This window comes from Babylonia areolata, chromosome 6 (genome assembly GCF_041734735.1).
Source record: "Babylonia areolata isolate BAREFJ2019XMU chromosome 6, ASM4173473v1, whole genome shotgun sequence".
Classification (NCBI taxonomy): domain Eukaryota; kingdom Metazoa; phylum Mollusca; class Gastropoda; order Neogastropoda; family Buccinidae; genus Babylonia; species Babylonia areolata.
The window spans coordinates 25725129-25749778 of record NC_134881.1 but is presented as its reverse complement, the minus strand read 5'-3'; the positions used below and the strand labels follow the sequence as shown (position 1 = coordinate 25749778).

Genomic DNA, 24650 nt, shown 5'->3' with positions numbered 1-24650 from the left:
CGTGGCAGGCATAAGAAGCTAACATACTTAGCAACATGTGTGGCAGGCATAAGAAGCTGAATGAATATGTAGTGGATGTAGACTGTCTATTCTCTCGGTATGCTGGTGAGCAGAGAGTTGTCAGATCCCTCCAGTTCCAGTCGAGACGGTGAATACTGCAACAGCATCGATATCAACAGTAGGGATAAAATATATGTCAACAATACTAATTTAACAGCGCCTCGTAATATTCGACGCGAGATTCTGCATACGTTTGTTAACTTTCAGTGTATGTTGTTGTTGTTTCCCAGTCAGCTACCGTGTAAGCAATACAGAAATGATTTGAGATCAGGTTCTTGTAATGACAAAGTTTCGGCAAACTGTTTTCTACTCTCTGTGAAACAGGATCATAAATACAAACAATAAAATTTATCACCCAAGTCATCACAGTCACATTTTATCGCATTTTCGTTTCCAGTGATTTATAGCGAATCCGTCGCTCTCTATGGGTAACTTATGGCTTAGAGTTCTATATTTTATCACAGTACTGAAAAGAGTATTTGACAAAGAAGATGAATATTGCTCAGCTTTCTTGATCTTTTAGCAGTCTGTGACTGATTGCAGCAAACTAATTTTATGTCTGCTAATTCCACAACCTTTTCCTTAATCTGCACTATAAAATGACCAACAGACAAGGGATATAATCTAATTCATTTGTGAAATGCTAAGCACTGCATTATGATCGACGATGATTTTGATGATGATGATGACGATGATGGCGGTGGCTATGGTGGTGATGCAAGTAGTTGAAATCAAATCATCATCATCATTATTGTTGTTGTTGTTCTTCTTCTCCTTCTACTACTACTACTACTACTTCTTCTTCTTCTTCTTCTTTTTCTTCTCCTTCCTTTACTACTACTACTACTACTTCTTCTAATTCTTCTTCTCCTTCTACTACTACTACTACTACTACTACTACTTCTTCTTCTTCTTGTTACTATTACTGCTACTACTATATTATTATTATCATTATTGTTGCAGAGTGATCAATGCATCCAGAGGCCCACCACTTTCACCCGGGAACAAGTTCAGACCCAGCCCATACTTTCAACGAAAGGAGAGAGAGAGATCGTTGTCAGCCGGTGTGAAAAGACTCTGGAACACACTCTGCCAAATCCAGCCCAGGTCCCACCAGATGCATCTCACGGCAAAACTGAGTCTGGTCTCCAAGAGATCATTGTCAGCCAGTGTGAAAAGACTCTGGAACACACTTTGCCAGATCCAGTCCAGGTCCCAGCAGATGCATTTCACAGTAAAACTGGGTCCGATCTCCACGGACGAGCTCAGAAGAACGAATCTCCGAACGACGAGAATGCCGAAGCTTGCGCTTTGGCCGCAGAGACCGAAGGGAAAGAACACGTTGCCTCAAAAAACGACGTAAGCATGTCCAACACTTTTGTTGATCAACACAAGATGGACGGCTCTGTTGATCCACACAAGGATGGCTCTGTTGATCAACACAAGAAGGACGGGTCTGTTGATCAACACAAGAAGGACAGGTCTATTGATGCACACAAGATGGACGCCTCAGTTGATCAACACAAGATGGACGGCTCTGTTGATCAACACAAGAAGGACGGCTCTGTTGATCAACACAAAATGGACGCCTCTGTTGATCAACACAAGATGGACGCCTCAGTTAATCAACACAAGATGGACGGCTCTGTTGATCAACACAAAATGGACGCCTCTGTTGATCAACACAAGATGGACGCCTCAGTTGATCAACACAAGATGGACGGCTCTGTTGATCAACACAAAATGGACGCCTCTGTTGATCAACACGAGATGGACAGCTCTTTTGATCAACACAAAATGGACGCCTCTGTTGATCAACACAAGAAGGACGGCTTTGGTGATCAACACAAGATGGACGCATCAGTTGATCAACAAGAGGTGGACGGCTGTGCTGATCAACACAAGATGGACGCCACAGTTGATCAACACAAGATGGACGCTCCAGTTGATCAAAACAAGATGGACGCCCCAACTGGTCAACACAAGATGGACACTCCAGTTGATCAACAAGAGACAGACGGCTGTGCTGATCAACACAAGATGGACGCTCCAGTTGATCAACACAAGGTGGATACTCCAGTTGATCAACACAAAATGGACGGCTCTGTTGATCAACACAAGATGGACACTCCAGTTGATCAACACAACATGGACGCTCACAAAATGGAGGCAGCAGGATATCCAGACGCATGCGGAAATGTCAACAATTAAAGCCCGTGCTGAAAGAAGCTTATCCAACTCACAAGTCGCTCAGCCCAGCCGACGACCAGGATCGGGTAGGTGACATGAAGAACGCAGACTTCGTCGTTACCATGATACCGGAAATGATATAAATCATCCGGGCACTGAGCTGTGAAGATCCAGCTTCACGCTTTAACTTCTTAGGACGCTGGCGATATACCAGACAAACTATTCTGTTCCCCAAACGGACACTGTTGAAGAAGTTCGATGCTGCAGGTCAGATCCAAATCTATCTTAATTACGAATCTCGGGGGAACAAATGAGATGGTATTTATCAAAAAGCATGTCATTAAATGTCCAAGGGAAGAGCATAGGAGCCGTGTTGTGTGAAGTGTGTGTGTGTGTGTGTGTGTGTGTGTGTGTGTGTGTGTGTGTGTGTGTGTGTGTGCGTGTGTGTGTGTCTGCACGCATACATATGAGTGCGCACGTATACATGTGCGTGTGTGCTAGCAAGCTTGCTGATGGATGCCCATTTGTTATCTTTTTTTTCTCTCTATTACTTCATTATCAATATTTCATCCACTTTATTGTATGATGTGTGTGTGTGTGTGTGTGTGTGTGTGTGTGTGTGTGTGTGTGTGTGTGTGTGTGTTCTCTCTATTACTTCATTATCAATATTTCATCCACTTTATTGTATGATGTGTGTGTGTGTGTGTGTGTGTGTGTGTGTGTGTGTGTGTGTGTGTGTGTGTGTGTGTGTGTGTGTGTGTGTGCTTTTCTCCCCTCAGCTCTTTCTCTCCTGCAGCATCTGTTGTTAAGGTTTTGATTGCCTCAGCATCTAACCTGCCTCAGCTGCTTCCAGTGTCCACTGAAGCCAATACGTGTCAGTATCATTGCTCTCCGTCCATTTAAACAACTTGAGTGCACGCACGTGTTGTCTCTCACAGAGTTGTTTTCAATCTACTAAAGCTGACGATGTTCCATGCTGTCTTGATGTTGCTCCCCTAGGTGTATACTTCAGTGCACTTTTTTTGTTGTTGTTGTTTTTGCTTTGCAGCAAGCGCATTAGCTGAGTGGTTACAGCACTGAACTTTCCATTCCCTGGTCCCAGGTTCGAATCCCGCCTGAGTGTTAGTGCGTCGAAACCCTTTCATTAAGGCTGGAGATAAAATCTTTCCCATCTGCCAGGTCAACAGATGTGCAGACATGCTGGTGCCTGAACCCCTTTCGCGTGTATACACATGCAGAGAATCAAATACGCGCGTTAGATTTCCCGTCAGCCACGTCCAGAGTTCGGTGGGTTATGGAAACACGAGAATACCTAACATGCACGCCCCCGAAAACGAAGTATGGCTGCCAAACTAGCAGGGTGATAACGGCTATACACGTGAAAGCCCACTCGTAGATTCAATTGAAGATGGGAGCTGCAACCCGCGGACGAAAAAAATAAAGAAAGAAAAGAATATTATTTTCGGAATGAAATGTGCATTTCTTTTCTTTTATTGACACGTGTTTCATGGTTAAAGTACGGACTGTGTCCTGAAGTCGGGTCCATTGGGCTGTCCACCTTCATTACTACTTGGGAGGGTGTGCAGGCCCGCTTTCGTGGTGGACTTTTCGTCACTCGAAATACGTTATGGCAGAAACGAAATACGCTCAAAGTAAACATAGAAGACCTAAAGCAAATATTGTGTGTAATTATAAAACCGAATATATCCTGTAAACCCGCAAAAACAGTCGCTGAAAATGTTCAAAATCCTTTCGGCAGGACAGCGATTTTCACGACGAAATTTTAGCCTTTCGGTGATCTGGAAAGAAAGGATATGGAGACTCACATGTGCACTCTGTTCGCCAGGCCAGGGAACCTCCACGAAAATCAGACGAAAGTGGGTCTGCACACCCTCCCTATTGTTTGCCTTTTTCCTAATAGGTATCCAAGCGTCCACAATAGCTCATACAATATTTGCAACACAGGTACCTGATGGATCTTTGGGGGGACTCTGAGTTTTTGTTAAAAAAAAACCTCTTCAACAAATCAGCCTGACACGATCTGCATCATCAAACGTCACGCCACAATGCTAACGAACGAAACAATTGGGCCATGTCACTCGGTGGAAAGAATGTTGACTGCTAACATGTGGTCGACGTTCCGCCCACACGACTGTCATTTCTATTTCAAACATCGGTTTTTGCATTTTACAGCGTGGCTGAGCATGTTTTGCATGGAAAGGCGCTATATAAAATGAAATAGTAGTAGTAGTAGCAGCAGCGGCAGCAGTAGCAGTGGTAGCAGCAGCAGCAGCAGCAGTAGTAGTAGTAGTAGTAGTAGTATCATTCGATGATATACATATTGTACATTTTCTGACTTCGCGATGATGACATGACGACATGATGATGATGGCAGCAGCGTCACCAGAAAAACCTGAAGCACCTTGCGTGCCAGGATGTTCAGCTTCTTTCTCGCGTGGTGTTTCTGTTTTGACCTCTGGTTGAATGTGATCTATGTCTCGATGTGACAGGAGTACAAGGTTCCTTGTCATCATGTTGGCCAGCACTGGCCAAAACATCTGTTGTTATTGTTTGTTTTTTTCTTGAGAGGTGCCACCACTATGCCTTCTGCTTTGTCTGTCTTAATAGTGTTCATTACTCGTGCTTCGAGACTTCGAGACTTGTGTTCTTGTTTTTCTTTCTTTTAATTGCGAATAAGCAGAGTGACCAATAATGTATTCAACAGATAAGGGAAAAAAGAAGCAAAGCAAGACATCAGTGCGGTCGACACCCACTGACACGATCGATGCCATTTGGAATTTGAGCACGATTTGATTTTTCTCTCCCGGTTGATTTCTGACTGAACACAAATCTTTTAGCGCTGACAGTCCTGGTGGGTTTTCAGGCTTATCACCAGATCCAAGTAAACCACAAAGTGGAAATGTATCAAAAAGATTATTTACAACTATGTGGTATAAATATTGGCTTGAATTTATACTGAGTCTGAAAATAACATTGTTTCCCCTGTAACCTTCATCACGCAATGCAGTAACCATGTTAGGTAGGATACATTATTCAGTTAGTGAAAAAAAAGAAAAAAAGAGTGATCAAATTATATTTTCATAAGCGGACTTTTTAGTTTGAAATGATGCTCCCTGGTTCTAACAGCATATGAAATACTATGACAAAACAGCAGGCTCCTTCGCTTTCGTGTTGTCAGATGAACAGACGATTCAGTCTTTAATTCAGCTGAAACCAGGCTTTTACCACAATCGTTTTCTTCCTACTTGTCTTTCTTTCCTTGATGTTTCTTCAAGCGATGGAACGAACTGGTTTCATACTTTTCCTGATGCACTTCTCTGAATAGAACGAACTGGTTTCATACTTTTCCTTATGCACTTCTCTGGAAGCCATCATCCAGGCGACGGGTCATTGTGATACAGAGAGTGTTTCAGTGACGCCAGAGTGATGGAAGCCAGCGAAGCATGCAAGCAGAGATGGCGGGTAAAGTAACACTGAGGTGTGAGCTAGTGACACCAGCCAGAGCTGATGGAAGCCAGTGAAGCAGGGAGGTGCTGGGTTACCCGGCACAGGAGACGTGGCACATCAGCCAGGTGGATAAAAGCCAGCCTGGTCCCAGGCAGCGGACACAACGTCCACAAGACTGTTGCAGTTCACCACTAGAACCAGACACCATGGCGCTCTCCACTCCTCTGATGCTCTTCCTTGGCCTGGCCTGCGTCTTTGCTGCGGTCGACGGGAATGTGCAGTTGATGGACTTCACAGATTGTGGTATGTCTGTGTGTACGTGGAGGAGGAGAGGAGGAGGATGTGTGTGTGTGAGGGGGTGGGGGTGAGGGGGGGGGGTGAGGGGGGACAGTGGGGTGCGGGTGGTGGGGGGCAGGGAAGAGCGGTGTGTGTGCATGTGTGTGCGTGTGTGTGTGTCTGTGTTGTACTGTTGCATGGGTTAGTGACCAGTTGTTCTTTGTGGTGGAATGTTTTGTCTTTCATTGATGTCTCAAGTTATATGTCTTTCATTAGAGTGACCAATAGGATAGGAGAGACGTCCCTTGGGTAAGGTCCTATGTTCATGGATCCTTCATGCGAGATAATCCCATTATTAAAAATGTTATCTTCTTTTTTTCTTCATATTGGCTATAATATAACTCCGTAACCCCACTACCTCCACCCCACCCCCATTTTTAAATACTTCTGCATGTGTTCGCTTTTTTCGAATGACTTTATTTTTGTTACCATATGGTTATTGTGTCAATAGTTTTCAAAAAGAAGTACAGCATATGATTTCGCGCAATAATCCAAATACATACATAACACAAAATTGATAACATTTCTGCAATCTGAGTGCCAAAATTAATGTCAAGAGATGCCGTTTGTGACAGCAGATATTACGGGCTGAAGATTCAAGAAACGTTTTAGCATCATAGAACATTCCCTTTCTGTGTGTGTGTGTGTGTGCGTGCGCGTGCGCGCGCCCACCGCGCATTTTCATACTAAATGCTCAAACAATTCAATGTGACTGTCATTTGATAACTGTCACTTGAAGATTAAAGGCGAAATACCGAAACTGGTTGTCCCCTGTGTGTCCGTTGGAAGAAAAGAACTTGATATGCAGCTTCATGCACTGAAGGCATGCTCCGAAAATACACGATGCTGTTTTTTTTTTGGGGGGGAAGGGGGGGGTTGGGGTTTTTGTTGTTGTTGTTGTTGTTGTTTTTTCCCCACTACTTTGTTGGATCTTCTGAGGTTTTCTGGGTTGCTAGGGATTGCAGATGGACCAGAAGGGGTAGGGGGTGGATTGCCAGTCAGCTGTCGGACTGGTGAAGAATGTGATTGGGGTGACGGTTGTGACCGTGAACCCTGTGATAATGGTGGTGCTGCTTCCACTTTTTTTTTCTTCAACATTTTTATTCAGAGAAAGGGTTACAGCTACAAAGGGTTACAGCTACAAATATAATTTCATACACTGGGAAGCTACAACAATATATTGCTATGCATATCAATCATGAACATGGAAATCAATACTAGTGGAACAATAGATATTTGTTCAAACATTGATCGATGTGGTATCCTAAAGCTCAGTTTACAACCAATCATGTCACCGCCAAGGTCAGCTTCTGGGAACGTACTTGTTTTGTTCTTATTGGCTGTCAGCAGACCGGTTCCGGTTCTCACAAGAATAGTTATCATAGTCTGTCTAGCTGTGGTGTTGACTGTTTTGGGGAGTGCCATGTCCATCGTTGTAATGCTTTATGCACCAAGAGTGTTAGCAAAAAAAACAACAACAAAAAAACAAGTCATTATCACCGGTGATTTCTAGCAGGCGCAGTCCCCTTATCATTGGTATTTTGTATTTGTATTTGTATTTGCATTTCTTTTTATCACAACAGATTTATCTGTGTGAAATTCGGGCTGCTCTCCCCAGGGAGAGCGCGTCGCTACACTACAGCGCCACGCTTTTTTTTTCCCCCTGCGTGCAGTTTTTTGTTGTTGTTTTTTTTCCCTATCGAAGTGGATTTTTCTACACAATTTTGCCAGGAACAACCCTTTTGTTGCCGTAGGTTGTTTTACGTGCGCTAAGTGCATGCTGCACACGGGACCTCGGTATATCGTTTCATCCGAATGACTGGCGTCCAGACCACCACTCAAGGTCTAGTGGAGGGGGAGAAAATATCGGCGGCTGAGCCGTGATTCGAACCAGCGCGCTCAGATTCTCTCGCTTCCTAGGCGGACGCGTTCCCTCTAGGCAATCACTCATTACAGTATGGGCTGCAGAAATTTCTCCAGTCTTCTTAGGGCATCTATAACAACGCTGGCGTCGCTGTCGCTCTGAACGATGAGGATGCCTTTCTTGTCGACCTTGTTGATGACCATTTGAAGCTGTGTTAAGAATTCTTCAACCTGGTCATCATCATAGTCTGATGTCATGGATTATCTGTACTTCCGTGATGTTGAACGTTTTTTTATTTATTTTTTTTTTTTTTTATTTTTTATCATTTTATTTGTTGTTGTTGTTGTTTTGTTTTGTTTTAACTCGTAAATGGATGGTCATAGTCCTGCTGGAAACCAGACAGCATCCGAGTACTGTATTCTTTATGTTCTTGTTTACCAATAACCGTACTTCATGTACATGGAGTGGGGACTGTAAATGCAAGAGGGTTTTTAACCCTTTCACCGCCAAGCTCGCATTTATGCACAGGCGTGGAAGAAGACCCATGTCACTGAAAGGTGACCATTCATTGGTCTGTTATCCATGAACCTGCTGCTCCTAATGTTCGGTGGTAGGATAGGCCATATTTTCTACACATCGCAGGGGGAATCCCCAGCTATTCTTAGCCACTGTCTTTTCTGTGTTTATACCACAAGGGAATTTTGTACTCTAAACTGACTGGCGGTGAAAGGGTTAAAACCAGAACGTTGTCTTTGCAGTCACTTGTCGCTTTCACTCCAGCCACATCCGAACACGAAAATGAGTTTCCTTGCGAAGGAATACACACTTAGATGTCGTTAAAGTTTGAACCTATGGATGTTTTTCATTCACATTCGCGCACAAATAGCACCCCGGCGCGCGCGCACACACACACTCGCACACTCCGTGTGATCGAGAGAGAAGTGAAAGAGACAGTGCACACACATGGAACCACGCACTACAGAGTAAGAAAATACAGACCTGTGCAAACGCTCATCAAACATAGAATTTTAAAAAGTCCATTTTAAAAGAAAACAAATAAATAATAAAATAAAACAAACCCGCGCGCGCACACACACAAACGCACACGCACACGCGCGCGCATGCACACAGAAGTTTGATTGATTTGTACGTTTACAATGCCACTGTTTTATACTGTATTTTTCATTGTTGGATTTTATATGCTTGCAATGTCACTGGGTTATAAGGAGAAGAAAAAAAAAGAAGAAGAGTTTCCCTGCGAAATACATGAATGAAAGAGGGTTGATGAAACCCTGATGGATAAAGATGTGGGGGTTTTCTTTGTGTGTGTGGGGTGGACAGCTCAAGTGACGGGTCCCAAGCTCCTGACCATCACCCAGTTCACCTTGACCCCGAACCCTTTCAGCATCCCCGGGGATGTGACAGTGTCTGGTTCATTCACGCTCCACCAAAACGTGGTGCCGGGAAGCGCGAGGGTGGCTCTGACTGCTGAATTCCTCTGGATTTTGGGCCTCTGGTTTGAACTGCCTTGTGACAGTGAGACTGGCATGGGTAGCTGGTAGGTTGTGGTGTGGTCTGCTGGATCCGTTCGGTAGGCTGTCTGTCCGTCTGTCTGTCTTCCTGTATCTGTCCTGACCACACTCTGTTTATGTCTGTTTCTGTGTTTGTGTGTGTGTGTGTGTGTGTGTGTGTGTGTGTGTGTCTGTCTCTGTCGCTCTTTCTCTTTCTTTGGATGTCTGTGTGTCTAACCACTGTCTCTCTTTCTCTCTCTCACTCTCTCCACACACACACACACACACGCGCGCGCGCGCGCGCACGCACGCACACACACACAACACACACACACACACACACACACACACACATATATATATATATATATATATATATATATATACTGAATGAATGAATGAATGAATCTTTATTTTCCAACGGTGAAGGTATTTGCACTTTGGCTGACTTACACATCTGCCGTTGTTTTAAGAGACACACAAACATATACGCATATAAATGTTGTTATACATGTATAATGTACAAGTATAACACAGCGTCAAACTGAGAGACACACACAGAGACACACACAGACACAGACAGAGAGAGAGAGAGAGAGAGAGAGAGAGAGAGAGAACTGAATTCTTTGTTCATGATTTGTTTTCAAAATGGTTTTTGTATTGTATTGTATTGTATTGCATCGCATTGCATTGCGTTGTGTTGTGTTGTGTTGCATTGCATTGTGTTGTATTGTGTTGCGTCGCGTTGCATTGCATTGTGTTGTATTGTGTTGCGTCGCGTTGCATTGCATTGTGTTGTATTATGTTGCATCGCGTCAGTTGCATTGCATTATGCTGTGTTGCGTTGCGTTGCATTGCATTGCATTATATTTTACTGTACTGTATTACACTTTTGTCACAACAGAGTTTCAGTGTTCACTTTTAGTTTCTCCATGAGGCATCACTGCTCGCAAATAGAAAGCTGTTATTTCACTATTTGTTTTCAAAGTGTTTATTGCATTGCATTGCATTGCATTGGATTGGATTGGATTGGATTGGATTGGATTATATTGTATTGTATTGTATTGTCATAGCAGAGTTTCAGTTCTCACTTTTAGTTTCTCGAGGAGTCACTGCATACTGACAAGCCCTGTACGCTACAGCACACCCACTAGGCAGATTCCTGACAGCATCATAACCCAACGCGCTAAACAGATTCCTCTGAGCCGACTGATGGCTGCCTTTGGACGATCATCATTCGTTTCCTGTGCCATTCAATCAGATTTCAGTCACGCAAATATACACACTCAGACAATTATATAACATTTTACGCGTATGACTTTTGTTATTCACCCTGCTATGTGGGCAGCCATACTCCGTTTTCGGAGGTTTGCATGCTGGGTATGTTCTTGCTCCTATAACCCACCGAACGCTGACATGGAATTACAAGACCTTCTGCGTGCGTATCACACGAAGGGAGTTCAGGCACAAACAGGTCTGCACATATGTTGACCAGGGAGATCGGAAAAATATCCGCCCTTTACCCACCAGGCGCCGTTACCGAGATTCGAACCTGGGACACGCTTTAACCACTCGGCTATTGCGCCCGGGCTGCTCTCTCCACTCCGCCCCCACCCCCCATAGAGAGCGTGTAGCAGATACACAGCATTCCAAGACAAAAGAACAATGAGGTTATGAGAATTTGGAGGAAAAAAAGAAGGTAAAGAGTAGTAACTCTTTTCATGCACAAAACACACAACTTCAAGTCAATGCTGCTTATGCTACCGATCCTGAAAGTTATGTACCTTGTGTATGAAGAGAGTTCCCACTGTTTATCATTTGTTGATCTTTTTTTCCCCTTCTTTTTTAAATTTTAATTTCTCATAGCCTCATAGTTCATTCATCTTTATCATTTTATCCATCGATTTTGCAATAGTTTATACGTTCTGTTCCCTGCTCGTTCATGTGCGAACAGCGAGTACGATGTCTGCGAATTGCTGACCCACCTCCACTCCATGACTGGCATCTCCTGCCCCCTGAACGCAGGCACCTACACCGTCTCCAGCACCCACATAACCTTGCCAACCATTGAGGATCTCCAGGACTACCTTGCTTGGGTAATGTGTGTGTATTACGGGAGGGGTGGGGGGGAGGGGGAGAGGGGGGAGGGAAGGTCGGGGGGGGGGGGGTATATGGGTGGGTGTACTTGCGTGGGGGGGGGGATGTTTTTTGGGTTGTTGTTTTTCTTGGGGGGTGAGGGGGGGGGGCAGAAGAGGGGGGATATGTGGGTGTAAGGCACCATGCCATCGTTATGATTGTTATTGTATTATCATGTTGTTCTTTTTATCATCATCATCATCATCATAATTGATTCCTCCTTCAGTCCAGACTGACCATGGATGATGCATCCTTTCTGTCGCTTTTTGGCTGGCTGCTCGATTAGAACAGCGTCACTTGTGACCGTACGGAAGTTGAAGTCTCTGTTGCAAAGGTATATCATCCGCATGTATTGTCAGGTCTGCTAGAGGTTGCTGGGCTCCTTTCTGCGTGCCTTTAGTTCTTCTACTCTGCTACAAAAAAAAAATAAACAAAACAGCTCTCATTCCCCAGTCCTAAGAGGTTGGGTCAGGGCACTACTACCACCTCTCCACCGGCTGCAAGTCGCTCCCAAGACTCGATGTCTGTCAATGCCGAGAGTTTTCGTCTCTCTTGTATACATCCCTGTATACGCAGCTTTGGGCGGGCAGACAATGTTCTCCTCCCAGATACCAGCTTTCCACTTGAGGATGTATTTCTGGATGCGACCATCCTACTATGCAGTGGACATGGTCCGGCCGGTCAGCGGAAAACGTATTGCCTGGACAGGGTGCACGTGCCGGGGAGACCAAGCGCAAGGCAGGACCTCAGCATTGGGCGCTCTGCCTTGCCTGCCAGGATATGCCAAAAATAAGGGTGGGGGGGTGCTTCTCAGATGGAGGATGAAGGTGTCAGAATGGATAACGCTCAGTATCCATGAGGGAGTGTGTTCGGTTCCCAGTCCCGCTCTTTCTCCCAAGCTTGACTGGGTGGGAAATCAAACTGGGCGTCCGGTCATTCGCATGATACGACAAACCGAGGTCCTTTGTGCAGCACGCACTTGGTACTCTGAAAAAGAGCCTGTGGCGACGAAATGTTGTCTTCTGTAGATGAAATCCACTCTGACAGGTTCACATACATTGCATGCACTCAAGGTCTGATTTAGTGCGTTGGGTTATGCTGCTGGTCAGGCAGATTCTGTCAAGCAGGCGTGGCGTAGCGTATATGGATTTGTCCGAATGCAGTAACGCCTTCTTGAGAAAGTGAAACTGAAACTCAGGTGGAGGGTGTTGCGTCTTATCTCTTGTCAGGCAAACGTGGTCCATGGCTAGCTGCTATGCGTACACCAGTGTGTGATGACACATGCGTTCCACACTGCCGTCTTTGTCTTCTTCTTCTTCCTGCAATGTCCATCAGCCGTTAGTCCGGCTATTATTGACATGTGGGGAGGTGCGCAGCGTGGAGAGGGAGAGAGAAGACAGGAGGGAAAAGAATTTTGGCCCTAACGGTTAAGGCACAACTGCAAGCGGAGCTGCACTCAGGCCTTCAGGCCCAAGGCCCTGCAGCAACCTAAGTGAAGCTGCAGGCCCGCAAATCGCCACACCACAAAAAACAAACAAACAAACGAAAAAAAAAGACTGTCACGTTATGGTCATTGCTGTACTGTTATCGTGGCTGGTGCGATGTTCCGAACGGTCAGCGCTGGACTCTCGCCCGAGTTTCCTGAGTTCGATCCCCAGTTTTGGCACACCTGGTGGTCTGAGGGTCTGGAGATGACGGGCGCAATAGCCGAGTGATTTTAAAGCGTTGGACTTTCAGTCTGGGGGTCCCGGGTTCGCATCTCGGTAACGGCGCCTGGTGGGTAAAGGCTGGAGATTTTTCCGATCTCCCAGGTCAACATGAAATTATGGGTAGACCTGCTAGTGCCTGAACCCCCTTCGTATGTATAACAAGCAGAAGATCAAATACGCACGTTAAAGATCCTGTAATCCAAGTCAGCGTTCGGTGGGTTATGGAAACAAGAATATATCAAGCATACGCACCCCCGAAAACGGAGTATGGCTGCCTACATGACGGGGTTAAAAAAAACAAACCCAAAAAACAACAACAATAACCCCCCCCCCACCCCCCCCAAAAAAACAACAAAAAACAAACATAAAAAAAACCGGTCACACACGTAAAAGCCAAAAGCCCACTCGTGTACATACGAGTGAACGTGGGAGTTGTAGCCTACGAACGAAGAAGGGTGGACATTTTCTGATGTCCCAAGACAACATGATCATGCGCAGACCTGCTGGTGCCTGAACCCCCTTCGTGTGTTTTCTCATCCAGGATATCAAATACACGCGTCAAGATCCTGTAATCCTTGTGAACAAAGAACATACCCAGCATGCATACGCTCGGAAACGGGGTAAATTTGCTGTCATCGTGAAGTGAAAATGGTTATACACGCAAAAAGCTCGTACATACAACATGGGAGTCACAGCCCTTGAACGCAGGAGAAGAGCAACAACAAGAGAGGCAAGGCCTTCAAGACTCACTTGTGATGTGTACTTAATCGAGCAAAGGAATAATGGGGGGAAGGAGGAGGGGGCTGGACGAGGAAAGAAGAAGCAGTCATCCCGTCAAGAAGCCTTGTTAAACGTCATTAGTCTCTGACGTACAGTATGACGTGTTTTTTTCCAGGACCCACTTCTAAATTGCGTCACATTGTGTATGAGCTGCTATTTCCCGAAAAAAATACTCCTGTGGTGATTGTACATTGTGAAAGATCTTCACACTGAGTGTAAAACACAAAAGTCTTTCTGTCTACCGAGGAATAATTTCAAAATGTAATGTTTTAGATGATAAAGGTCAGTATAAAAACAGATTAATATCCATGCTTCAAAACATGAGTAATCTCCCCTTCAATTAGCTGCCCCAGAGAGATTTATTCATCAATGTAAATTCCAGATTGAACGATAGAAGTTTCTATTTGAACAAAAAAAATGATAAAAGAGACTGCTGTTGATCAGTGTTTCAGTATATCAAACAAAAGTTGTGTAAATAGAAATTTTAAAAAAATGTAACAGTAAATTTATTGTGCAAATAATTTGGCTTCTTTAAAAAAAAAAAAATGTTTGTGCCCATCCTAAAGGTTCATTGTCACTGAAAACAGAATGAGTGGAAAGAAAAGAATTTTTTCCTATTTTTGTACCCAGTTTGATGTTAAATAACAAAGTATTTCCAGAGAAAATGACAATGTTAAAGTTTACCACAGACACACACACACACAGACAACCAAAACCGGGTTGCAACGTAGACTCACTTTGTTTACACAAGTGAGTCAAAAAACCTGCCATAATGATAATTGCTGTGGGTTCTGCTGCCGCTGTTTTGGCTGCTGGTGGTGTTGGTAACTGAAGTCGTACTATTCCAATGTCGAGAGCAGTTACGCCTTCAATAACAGCAGGTTAGTGACTTGGGGGAAATTAAGACATATTGCATGAGCATCAAGATTAAGTGTCGAGGCGTTTTGATTCGAAGATAAATTTGTGAACATTTTCGAAGGAGTGAGAGGCCTTTTGCGAAAGGGACATCAGTGCCTGGATGTTGCATCTGTTACTGTTAGGTGTGGTTTCTTTGTTGTTGTTGTTGTTGGGTTGTTGTTGTTTTGTTGTTTTTTTGCTGCGATCAAGGGGTATGATTGAGTTAAAAACATGCTTCTACTTTGTCTGAGAATGAGGGACTGATGAATACATGATTTTGTGTGAGATTTAGCCCAGTATTCTAAGGCAGCTTTTCCTGCAACATTTCTCCTTGCAGACTTCATTCCGCCTCACCGTCAGAGTCTTGGATGCCGAAGGCAGGGAGGTGGGATGCGAGCAGCATTGATCAACTGACCCTTCCCGCTTCCGGTGACCTTGACAACGACGTTCCCGCTTCCGGTGCCCTTGACAACGACGTATCTGCTTCTCCGTTCATTTCGCTTTTAGCTTGTCTCAAACGAGACGTGTAAGCAGCGATTTTTTTGGTTTTTTTTTTTTTAATTATAATAATTTGCCCGAGCGTCGGCTGCGAGTCGAGATGTTCCCCATGCGGGGTGTTTGACTCCTCAACGACAGCTCCGCACGAGAACTGACGAGCCTGTGAGAGGCCTTTGGTTTAAACAGTATTTTATTTGGAAACGCCACAATACAAATACAACAACAACAGAAAATCAACAAGATAGCGAGAAAGTCTGATATTAAGTCATATCGTAATGTAGACATATATATATATATATATATATATATATATATATATATATATATATATATATATATATATATATATACACGAACGCTAAATATGGGACAGATGTCTCCAAACAAAAATTTGAACATTGTAGCATGAATAACAAAACCGTGAGAACAACACAGTTGAGAAGAAAATGAAAAGGGGTTTGTGGTGGACAGGAGAGAATGGATCATCGGTGTCAAAGGACGTTGAACTATGTCTGCACAGAACCTGTTCACGGGATAGTATTTACTGTTTAGCTGAGCACGGGCTTTGAGTGATAAGACGACGTACAATTACAACAAGGCAATATGATTTGTGCAGTAACGACAAAAATAACATCAGGAACAACAACAACAACAACAAACACAAAAACCCACAAAAAAACAAACACACACACACAAAAAAAAGGGGGGGGGGAGAGAGAGAAATGGGAAAAAAAAACTATTAATGGGGGGATGGAGGACCCATAAAAAACATGTGGGAAAAAATGGTAAGGCGACGTACAAATACAATAAGGCAATATGATTTGTGTAATAACGACATAAATAACATCAGTATCAAACAAATAAACACAAAAAAGAGGGCGGGGGTGGGGATAGAAATGGGAAAAAATAGGAGGTTTGAGGATCTACCCTCACTTCCCCTCACACACCCCTCTTCCCTATATTTTGACTCATCACTGTTCGTAATCAGCCCTTCTAAAGTAGTATCGTCGGCAAACTTGATCATGGTGTTACATTCATTTTGAGTTGCACAGTCATGTGTGAATAGTGAGTACAACATTCGGGGATAGAACACATCCCTGTGGGGTGCCTATGTTGAGAATGCATGTGGAGGAGGTGAGGTCACCAAGTTCAATAACTTGCGGTCTGCATCTTAGAAAATTTAGAATCCATGCACAAACTGATTCAGGCAGCGAGAGGTCTTTCAGTTTAAAATATAGTTTTGATGGCACTATTGTGTTGAACGCAGAGCTGTAGTCAATGAAAAGTATCCTGGCATAGCTGTTAGGATTTTCGAGATGTTTGAGGACGTGGTAGAGATCTATGCTAGTGGCATCTTCAACTGATCTGTTAGCTCTATAGGCGAACTAAAAGGGATCAAAAGATGCAGGTTTTTTAGGAATTGTAGAATCAAGCGTTGAAATGTTTTCATTACATAAAATTATAAACAACAACAAAATAAAATGTCGATGCGATTTGATGTTGATATAAATATGTGAACATTTTAGAAGATCTGAGTTGCCTTTTGCGATATGGACATCATAAAGCACCCACATGTTACATATTTTACAGTTAGGTTCGTTGTTGTTGTTGTTTGTTTTTGTTTTTGTTTTTTGTTTGTTTTTGTTGTTGTTGTTTTTGTCTCTTCTTTTTTTTCTGTGATATGGACATACTGCAGTGCCCAGATTTTAAGTCTTTCAATGACAGGTTCAGTTTCTTTTTGTTTTCTCTGCAGTTGATGAAGTTACCAAGGACACGTTCCCATAGATAAAATACTTGTTTTCAAGATGCACTTGCATCAGAACTTCATGTGTAGAAAGCACCGAAATTCCAATTCTAGACTGAGCTTTTATTTCTTCTGAAGAACGTATAAAGGCATTTAGGAATTGTCGTCGTCAATAAATAGACCACAAAAAGAAAGCGAAACAAGTAATAAACTGTTAATTACATTAAGTGTCTTCCGTAAAAATAATGTTTCCTCAAAGAAAATAGAAGTGTTGAAAACAACATTTAACCTTAGTCGCCTCGTAGTACACAGCTTATCGAGTTTTCGAATTTAGATATTGAATTTAGATGTTGTCACGTCTGCCAGTACAACATGTGATGCAATAAACTATGAACAAGCATTGGATAGAGTCTGTTGCTGGGTGTTTTGTTAGTGTTGCGTCATGGGGGTGGTGCCCTCGTCGTCGTCGTCGTGGTATGTGTGTGTGTGTGTGTGTGTGTGTGTGTCTGTCTGTCTGTGTACTTCTGTGTGAGTGTATGTGTGTGTGTGTGTGTGCGCGTGTGTATGTGCGCGCGCGCGCGTGTCAGTGGTGTATTTGTGTGTGGTGTGGTGTGGCGTGGTGCACGCAATCGCGCGCGCGCGCACACACACACTCACACTCACAGTGTGGCATTAATTTTAAGTGCAGTTACTACACATTGTGAATTAATTAAGTAGTGTTATTGCTTTTACTGAGCAAAAAGAAGAAGACCATAAAAAATGATGACTGTCATCCTGACCTGTAAATACACACACGCGCGCGCGCGCGCGCACACACACACACACACATCTATCTATCTATATATGTGTGTGTGTCTGTGTGTGTGTCTGTGTGTGTATCTATGTATGTGTGTGAAACCACACACACTCACACACACACACTCCCTCTCTCTCTCTTTTCTCCAAGAGCAGAATCGTGGTCTTGAGAGGTGGGCCCAGAGTTTCCTGGTGCTGATAAGACATGTAAAGGGGTCACCCGTATTAGAAGAAGAATAAATCCCTGACGTCATGACACAAGAGACTGATTTTTGCTTTTGTTCTTTGGCCTTAAACTTTATGGCAAAGCTCACCTTTCCACCTCACTGAACCTAATATTAAAATGAAATCACATCGCGCGCGCGCGCGCACACACACACACACACACACACACACACGCATGCACGCATGCACGCACGCGCACACACACACACACACACACACACATTGCATCGTGTTTTCGCCCTTTTAAAGGCCCGTGTGAATTTTGTTGTTGTTGTTGTTGTCCAAAATCACACACACACACACACACACACACATACACGCACGCACACACACACACACACACACACACACACACACACACACAGAGATTTGCTTAAACCAAAACCAAAGTGGCATCAGAACAACTACAATGCATGGCTTAGAACAATTAATTGACAGACCAACACGCATAACTGAAAGCACAAATACCAGAATAGATCATATTTACGTAACCACAAAACAACACATTGTGGAGGCATGTGTTCCACCTTGTGGCAGTGGTGATCATTTCCCAGTCTGTCTCATCTGGTTTAAAAATCGGATTGAAATTCCAAAGGTAGGACATTAAACTATATTTCATAAGAGTTTTAAGAAATTTAAAGAAGACGATTTTCTCTCTGATTTAGCAAACTCGCATTCAGATTATGAATATCAGTTAAGAAATCCTGAAAAAGCTGTCGACTTTGGGATAAATACTTTTTTTCTGTTTATAACATGCATGCACCATTCATTAGGAAAAGAGTTAGACAAGAAACAAAACCACCATGGATAACAAAAGAAATTGACATTTTAATACACCATAGACATTATCTGAAGATGTATGGATCAAACAAACAATGTGAGAAACAAAGAAATAAAGTAAACGCCATGAGACGTAAATCCAAAAGTAATTATTTTCAAAAAAATGTTAATTAATACAAAAGATTCTGATTTGGAAAGCCATCAACAAGTTGAATGATAAACATGTGTCAAAACGTCAACAAATCGTCGCTGATGTAACAACAAATCAGTTAAATAATCATTTTGCAACCATTGCTGAAAAAAAATTATCAAGCAATAGGACCAGTGAAAACGACCTCTGTATTCTAAAACAATATATTGATTCAAAGAAAATTCATGTTCCGTTTAGTCTTCAACCAATGACTGTCTTAGATGTGAGCCAAAGTCTATCACAACTAAAACAATCTGGCACCCGTTCTTTGGACGGGCTAGATGGACGGATATTAAAGCTTTCTTCCCCTGTTATTGTAGATACTTTGACATATCTTTATAATTTGTGTTTCGATAAAAAATGTTTTCCTTCAAAAGTCAAGCAGGCTAGAGTCATTCCACTGTAAAAATCAGGTGATTCTTCTGACCCATCTAACTACACACCAATTTCTGTCTTGTGTGCTTTGTCAAAACCCACTGAAAAACACTTGCAAACATCTTTATATTCTTATCTCTTTGACAACGACCAAATTCATGAAGACAAGTCCGAAATCCGTAAAAATAATTGTTGTCATACAGTCCTCATACAGCTCACTGACAGTCTTCTACATAACATAAATGAAAATAGATTCACAGGTCTCCTCCTTATAGATTTTGAAGAAGCTTTTGATGTAATCAATCACTCCTTGTTACTACGCAAATTAGAAGCTCATAAATTACCACCCGAGTATACTCACCTCATACAATCTTTTCTTTCTGACAGGAAACAGTTAGTAACAGTAAAGAATCAAACCAAAAATTTTACATCTATTAAACATGGCGTACCACAGGGATCCATCTTAGGGCCAATTTTATTATCCAGTTATGTTAATGACTTACCTTGTTATATAAAATGTAAACGTGAAATGTTTGCAGATGGCACATCCTTACATTCAAGCAATTCAGACCCATGTAAAGTAGCCGATGAACTCCAAGATGATATTCTGAAACTTAGCGACTGGACACGATTGAATCACATGTCCTTAAATGCTCAGAAAACAAAGTGTATATATGTATGTGCACGACAGAAAAGATGAAGAATGAAACATCATTCCAAACCACTATTCCTAGGCATGAATGAAACTGAAGAGGTAGAGTCACATAAAATTCTGGGTGTCATTATTGACAAAGATCTTGGACTGATCAAACTAAGTACTTAAATAAACGCCTCTCTAATAGAATACTTCAGCTAGCAAAAAAAAGAAAATGTCCTCAATGTCCGTTCACGAAAGCTCTTCTTTTGTGCACATATTCTGCCAGTAATCGATTATGCGTCAACTTTATGGGACAACTGTAGCCTCTCAAACATGCAATTTATTCACCGTATGTATAAAAGAGCGCCGCGAGTGAAAATAGTATTATTAATATCGAGCTTTCTGACCCAAGTGGACTATAAACAACTTAATGCATTATCATTTCACAACAGGCTGTACTTCAACGAAGCTGTCTGCATGCATAATGTTATGTATGGAAATGCTCCAAAAAAGATTGCAGACACTTTAAAAAAAAAAAAAAAAAATGAACACAGACACAACCACATACTCTGCATGCCCAGTTCAAGAAACAACGTTTTCAAATCCAGCTTTCTATATTCTGGTGGAAATTTATGGAATAATCTTCCACTCACTCTCAAAAGTATCGTGAACAAGAGAGGCAAGGCCTTCAAGACTCACTTGTGATAAATTAAGTCCCCTAGCATTAATTACAGAGTAATTTCCCTTTTTTACTATCTGCACCAAAACGTTTGCAAAATAAATAAAAATTCCATGCTTAGCAAAAGAAGTTCCTGTTTGAAAAAAAATGATAATGATGACACCTCTTGTTGTTGTGTCAGAATAAGAGGTCAAAGTGCCAAGTTTAGAGAATACAAAACATATAGATATAACAGTAAATGCAGTTTGCATATAATTAGGCTTCTTTTTTTAAATTTTTTTGTGCCCATCCCATAGGTGCAATATTGTTTTAAACAAGATGACTGGAAAGAACTGAATTTTTCCTATTTTTATGCCAAATTTCGTGTCAACTGACAAAGTATTTGCAGAGAAAATGTCAATGTTAAAGTTTACCACGGACACACAGACACACGGACACACACACACACACACACAGACAACCGAACACCGGGTTAAAACATAGACTCACTTTGTTTACACAAGTGAGTCAATGAGAACGTGTTTAAGAAAAATCTGAAGAATCACCTTATTGAAAATGATTTAAAGTAAAACAATTCTTGATCTATTAGTTTAATACTTCTTTTATTTATTGCGAAATGTTTTTGAATATGCTTGTGTTGGCAAGGATTTCGTAGTATATGAATGAATATGTGCACGTGGATGGGATAAGGTATGGTGTATGTAATTCCGAGCATTTGTGTTCATTTGTGGTGTGTGTGTGTGTGTGTGTGTGTGTGTGTGTGAAATAGAAACGCAATTGTGTATTTCATTACCACAATATTCTTGTATATTATATATGCATTTTCTTTGTTGTTGTTGCTTTTCATCTGCTCGTTCCCTCTCTCTCTCTTTCTCCTATATTTTTTCTTCTTTTTTTTTTCATTGATGGCTTGATGTAAAAAAGCAATTGTTACTTATTCAGTTTATCATCATGAAATAAAATCTTGACTTTGACACACACACAATGTTTTCGCCCTTTCAAATACTCAGCATACACCCTACCCCACCCACACCTCCACCTCTCCCCGGAAACCGAGTATGGCTGCCTATATGGCGGGGTAAATAAACAAAAACGGTCTTCCACGTAAAATGGTACATGTCTGTATGAGTGTGTATGTGTGCGTGCCTGAAATCTGACTGAACGACACAGGAAATGATTAGCGCCCAATGGTAGATGTCAGTCGGCTCTATCCAAGTAGACAGCCTGTTGCGCAAATGACCCGGTGTTTGTAAAGCGCTTAGAGCTTGGTCTCCGACCGAGGATAGGCGCTATATATAAATATAAGTATCCATATCCATCCATACTGTCTTTTCCAGCTCCTTTCTCACTGAGGCACACAGCTGTCATGCCTGTCTGTGTACAGGACCGGTAGCCGTCCATAACAGGTCAGCGCACACACACACACACACACACACACACTCACACACACCTGACCAATAATTTTGAAAATGACCCATTCGTTCTGCTGAAGAACAGGTCAGTCATGGCCGCCATCTGACCTATTCCACAAACGGCGACAAACACCGTCCGAAACTTGACACAAGATAGCCAACAGAACGTCACCCCGATGTCCTGCGTGGTAAAGCGCTTAGAGCTTGGTCTCCGACCGAGGATAGGCGCTATATATAAATATAAGTATCCATATCCATCCATACTGTCTTTTCCAGCTCCTTTCTCACTGAGGCACACAGCTGTCATGCCTGTCTGTGTACAGGACCGGTAGCCGTCCATAACAGGTCAGTGCACACACACACACACACACACCTGACCAATAATTTTGAAAATGACCCATTCGTTCTGCTGAAGAACAGGTCAGTCATGGCCGCCATCTGACCTATTCCACAAACGGCGACAAACACCGTCCGAAACTTGACACAAGATAGCCAACAGAACGTCACCCCGATGTCCTGCGTGGTACCATCAAAGGCAGCGGAACCAGAAACATCTAGACCAGACTCTCACGTCTGCAAAACGAGACTAATGTTGTCAGTAAAAGCCGAGAGGCGTGGGAATCGAAGGTTCCGTTTGAGCTGAATATTCAGTTACGTATCTCTCTCGACAAACGTCATATTATCAAGACGTCACAAAAATGATGTCAACATAAGATATAACGTAAAATGAGACCACACACACACAGAGATAAAGTTATAGCCCGTGAGCGGACGCGAACTGACACCAGATAGTTCCTGCTACGTTTCCAAGTTAATTCAGTACAACTTCAGTCACGAATATTCACTCTGCTGTGACCATCATGGCACATTTGCTCGCGTAATATCATCAAAATGACGATAGTGGATGTTTAAAGAAAAGAAGAAGAATAGCAGCAGTGACTTTAAAAGAAAACAACAACAACAACAAATAATGACAAAGTCGATTGCAGACCAGAATAAAAGAACTTCAGAAAGGGACAGCACTGCATACAACACAACGAGAAAAAGCGACGGCCATTCAAGACGCTATTCAACACATGTGCAGCAGCTAAGTCTTTGTATGTCTTTCTGCGTCTGTTTGTTGTATGGTTTTGCCTGAAGAAGACCCTAGGCCGGGTTGAAACGCGTGTTTTCCTCTCGTCTCGTTTTGGGTCGTGAGGTAGGCCCAGGCTACCTTCGTTCTCCATCCTTAAAGGGAGGACAGTTCTGTTCATAAAACAGGTGAGGTAAGTCCTTAAAGACTCACTTTTGATTTGCACTAAACTCAACAAAGGAATCATGAAAAGAAAAAAAACAAAAAAAAACAACTACAACAACAACAACAAAAAACACGATAATTACAAAAAGAGATAATCAGACACACAATGATATCATCTTGACCTTTGAATTAAAAAAGCATTTATGTTATGGCAAACACACACACACACACACACACACACACACACACACACACACACCACTACATGGTATACCACGTTGAAAAAAAAAAAAAGGATGAAAAACCAAGTCCTAACATGTTTTCATATTTTCCTAATAGTCCATGTTGTGACCCTGACCTTTGACCTCTCACCTCGCTTCTTTTCAGGTGTTTTGTTTTCACCATAATCAGTCACTGTACTAAGTTTTGTAGACTATTTTGAAGACCTTCGCTCACTTTCACCAGAATTTTTTTTCCTATCAGTATCGTATGCCAGGTTGTGACCTTGACATGTAACATCTGATTTTGAATTTCTCAAGGGATCTAAATTCTGATTCTGTTTTCATTCTTTACAGGCATCTTTTCAACTTCTCCAATTTTATTTTGAAAGCTTGTTTCATTTCGTTCTTACCTTTTTTCATCAAACTTCTCAAATTCTGCTTCGATGACAAGATCACTTTCTGGCTCCCAGGCTCAACACGTTTGCTTTCGTGCATGAGAATAAAATGATAACTTGAATATATAATTCTAACAATAATCATGATTAGTTGAAACAGTCGATCTATCCAGCCATTAAATTTGTGCTGGCCCACAAGTCAAACAGCAATGACTGGCATCAGCAAAAATAAACCAGTTCAGGGAAACGGAACTGGCCTAATGTTAACAATTAACAGTTTTTAAAAAAAACGGCATTCACGTGCTTCACAATATATCGCACAACAGAACATCGGATGGGAACCTTATGTTGCTGCGTGAAAAAGTGTCCGCATTTTCAAGTAGACATAAAAATCAACACACACACACAAAATACCATATAAAAAAATGTCACCGACAACACATGTACAAAGCGATTTGTTACACCCCCCCCCCCGACACGCCTGTCTTACCCCAAGATCACCCCGTTCTTA

General features: G+C 42.4%; 1 protein-coding gene across 1 annotated transcript; it reads left to right on the top strand.

The window, feature by feature from the left end:
• Window positions 1–5893: 5893 nt before the first annotated feature.
• LOC143283336 (ganglioside GM2 activator-like) lies at window positions 5894–17585 on the top strand. Its single transcript, XM_076589539.1, has 4 exons — window positions 5894–6021; window positions 9260–9476; window positions 11384–11525; window positions 15289–17585. The coding sequence occupies exons 1-4, from the start codon at window positions 5925–5927 to the stop codon at window positions 15355–15357; spliced, it is 525 nt and encodes a 174-aa protein (XP_076445654.1). The 5' UTR covers window positions 5894–5924; the 3' UTR covers window positions 15358–17585.
• Window positions 17586–24650: the final 7065 nt, after the last annotated feature.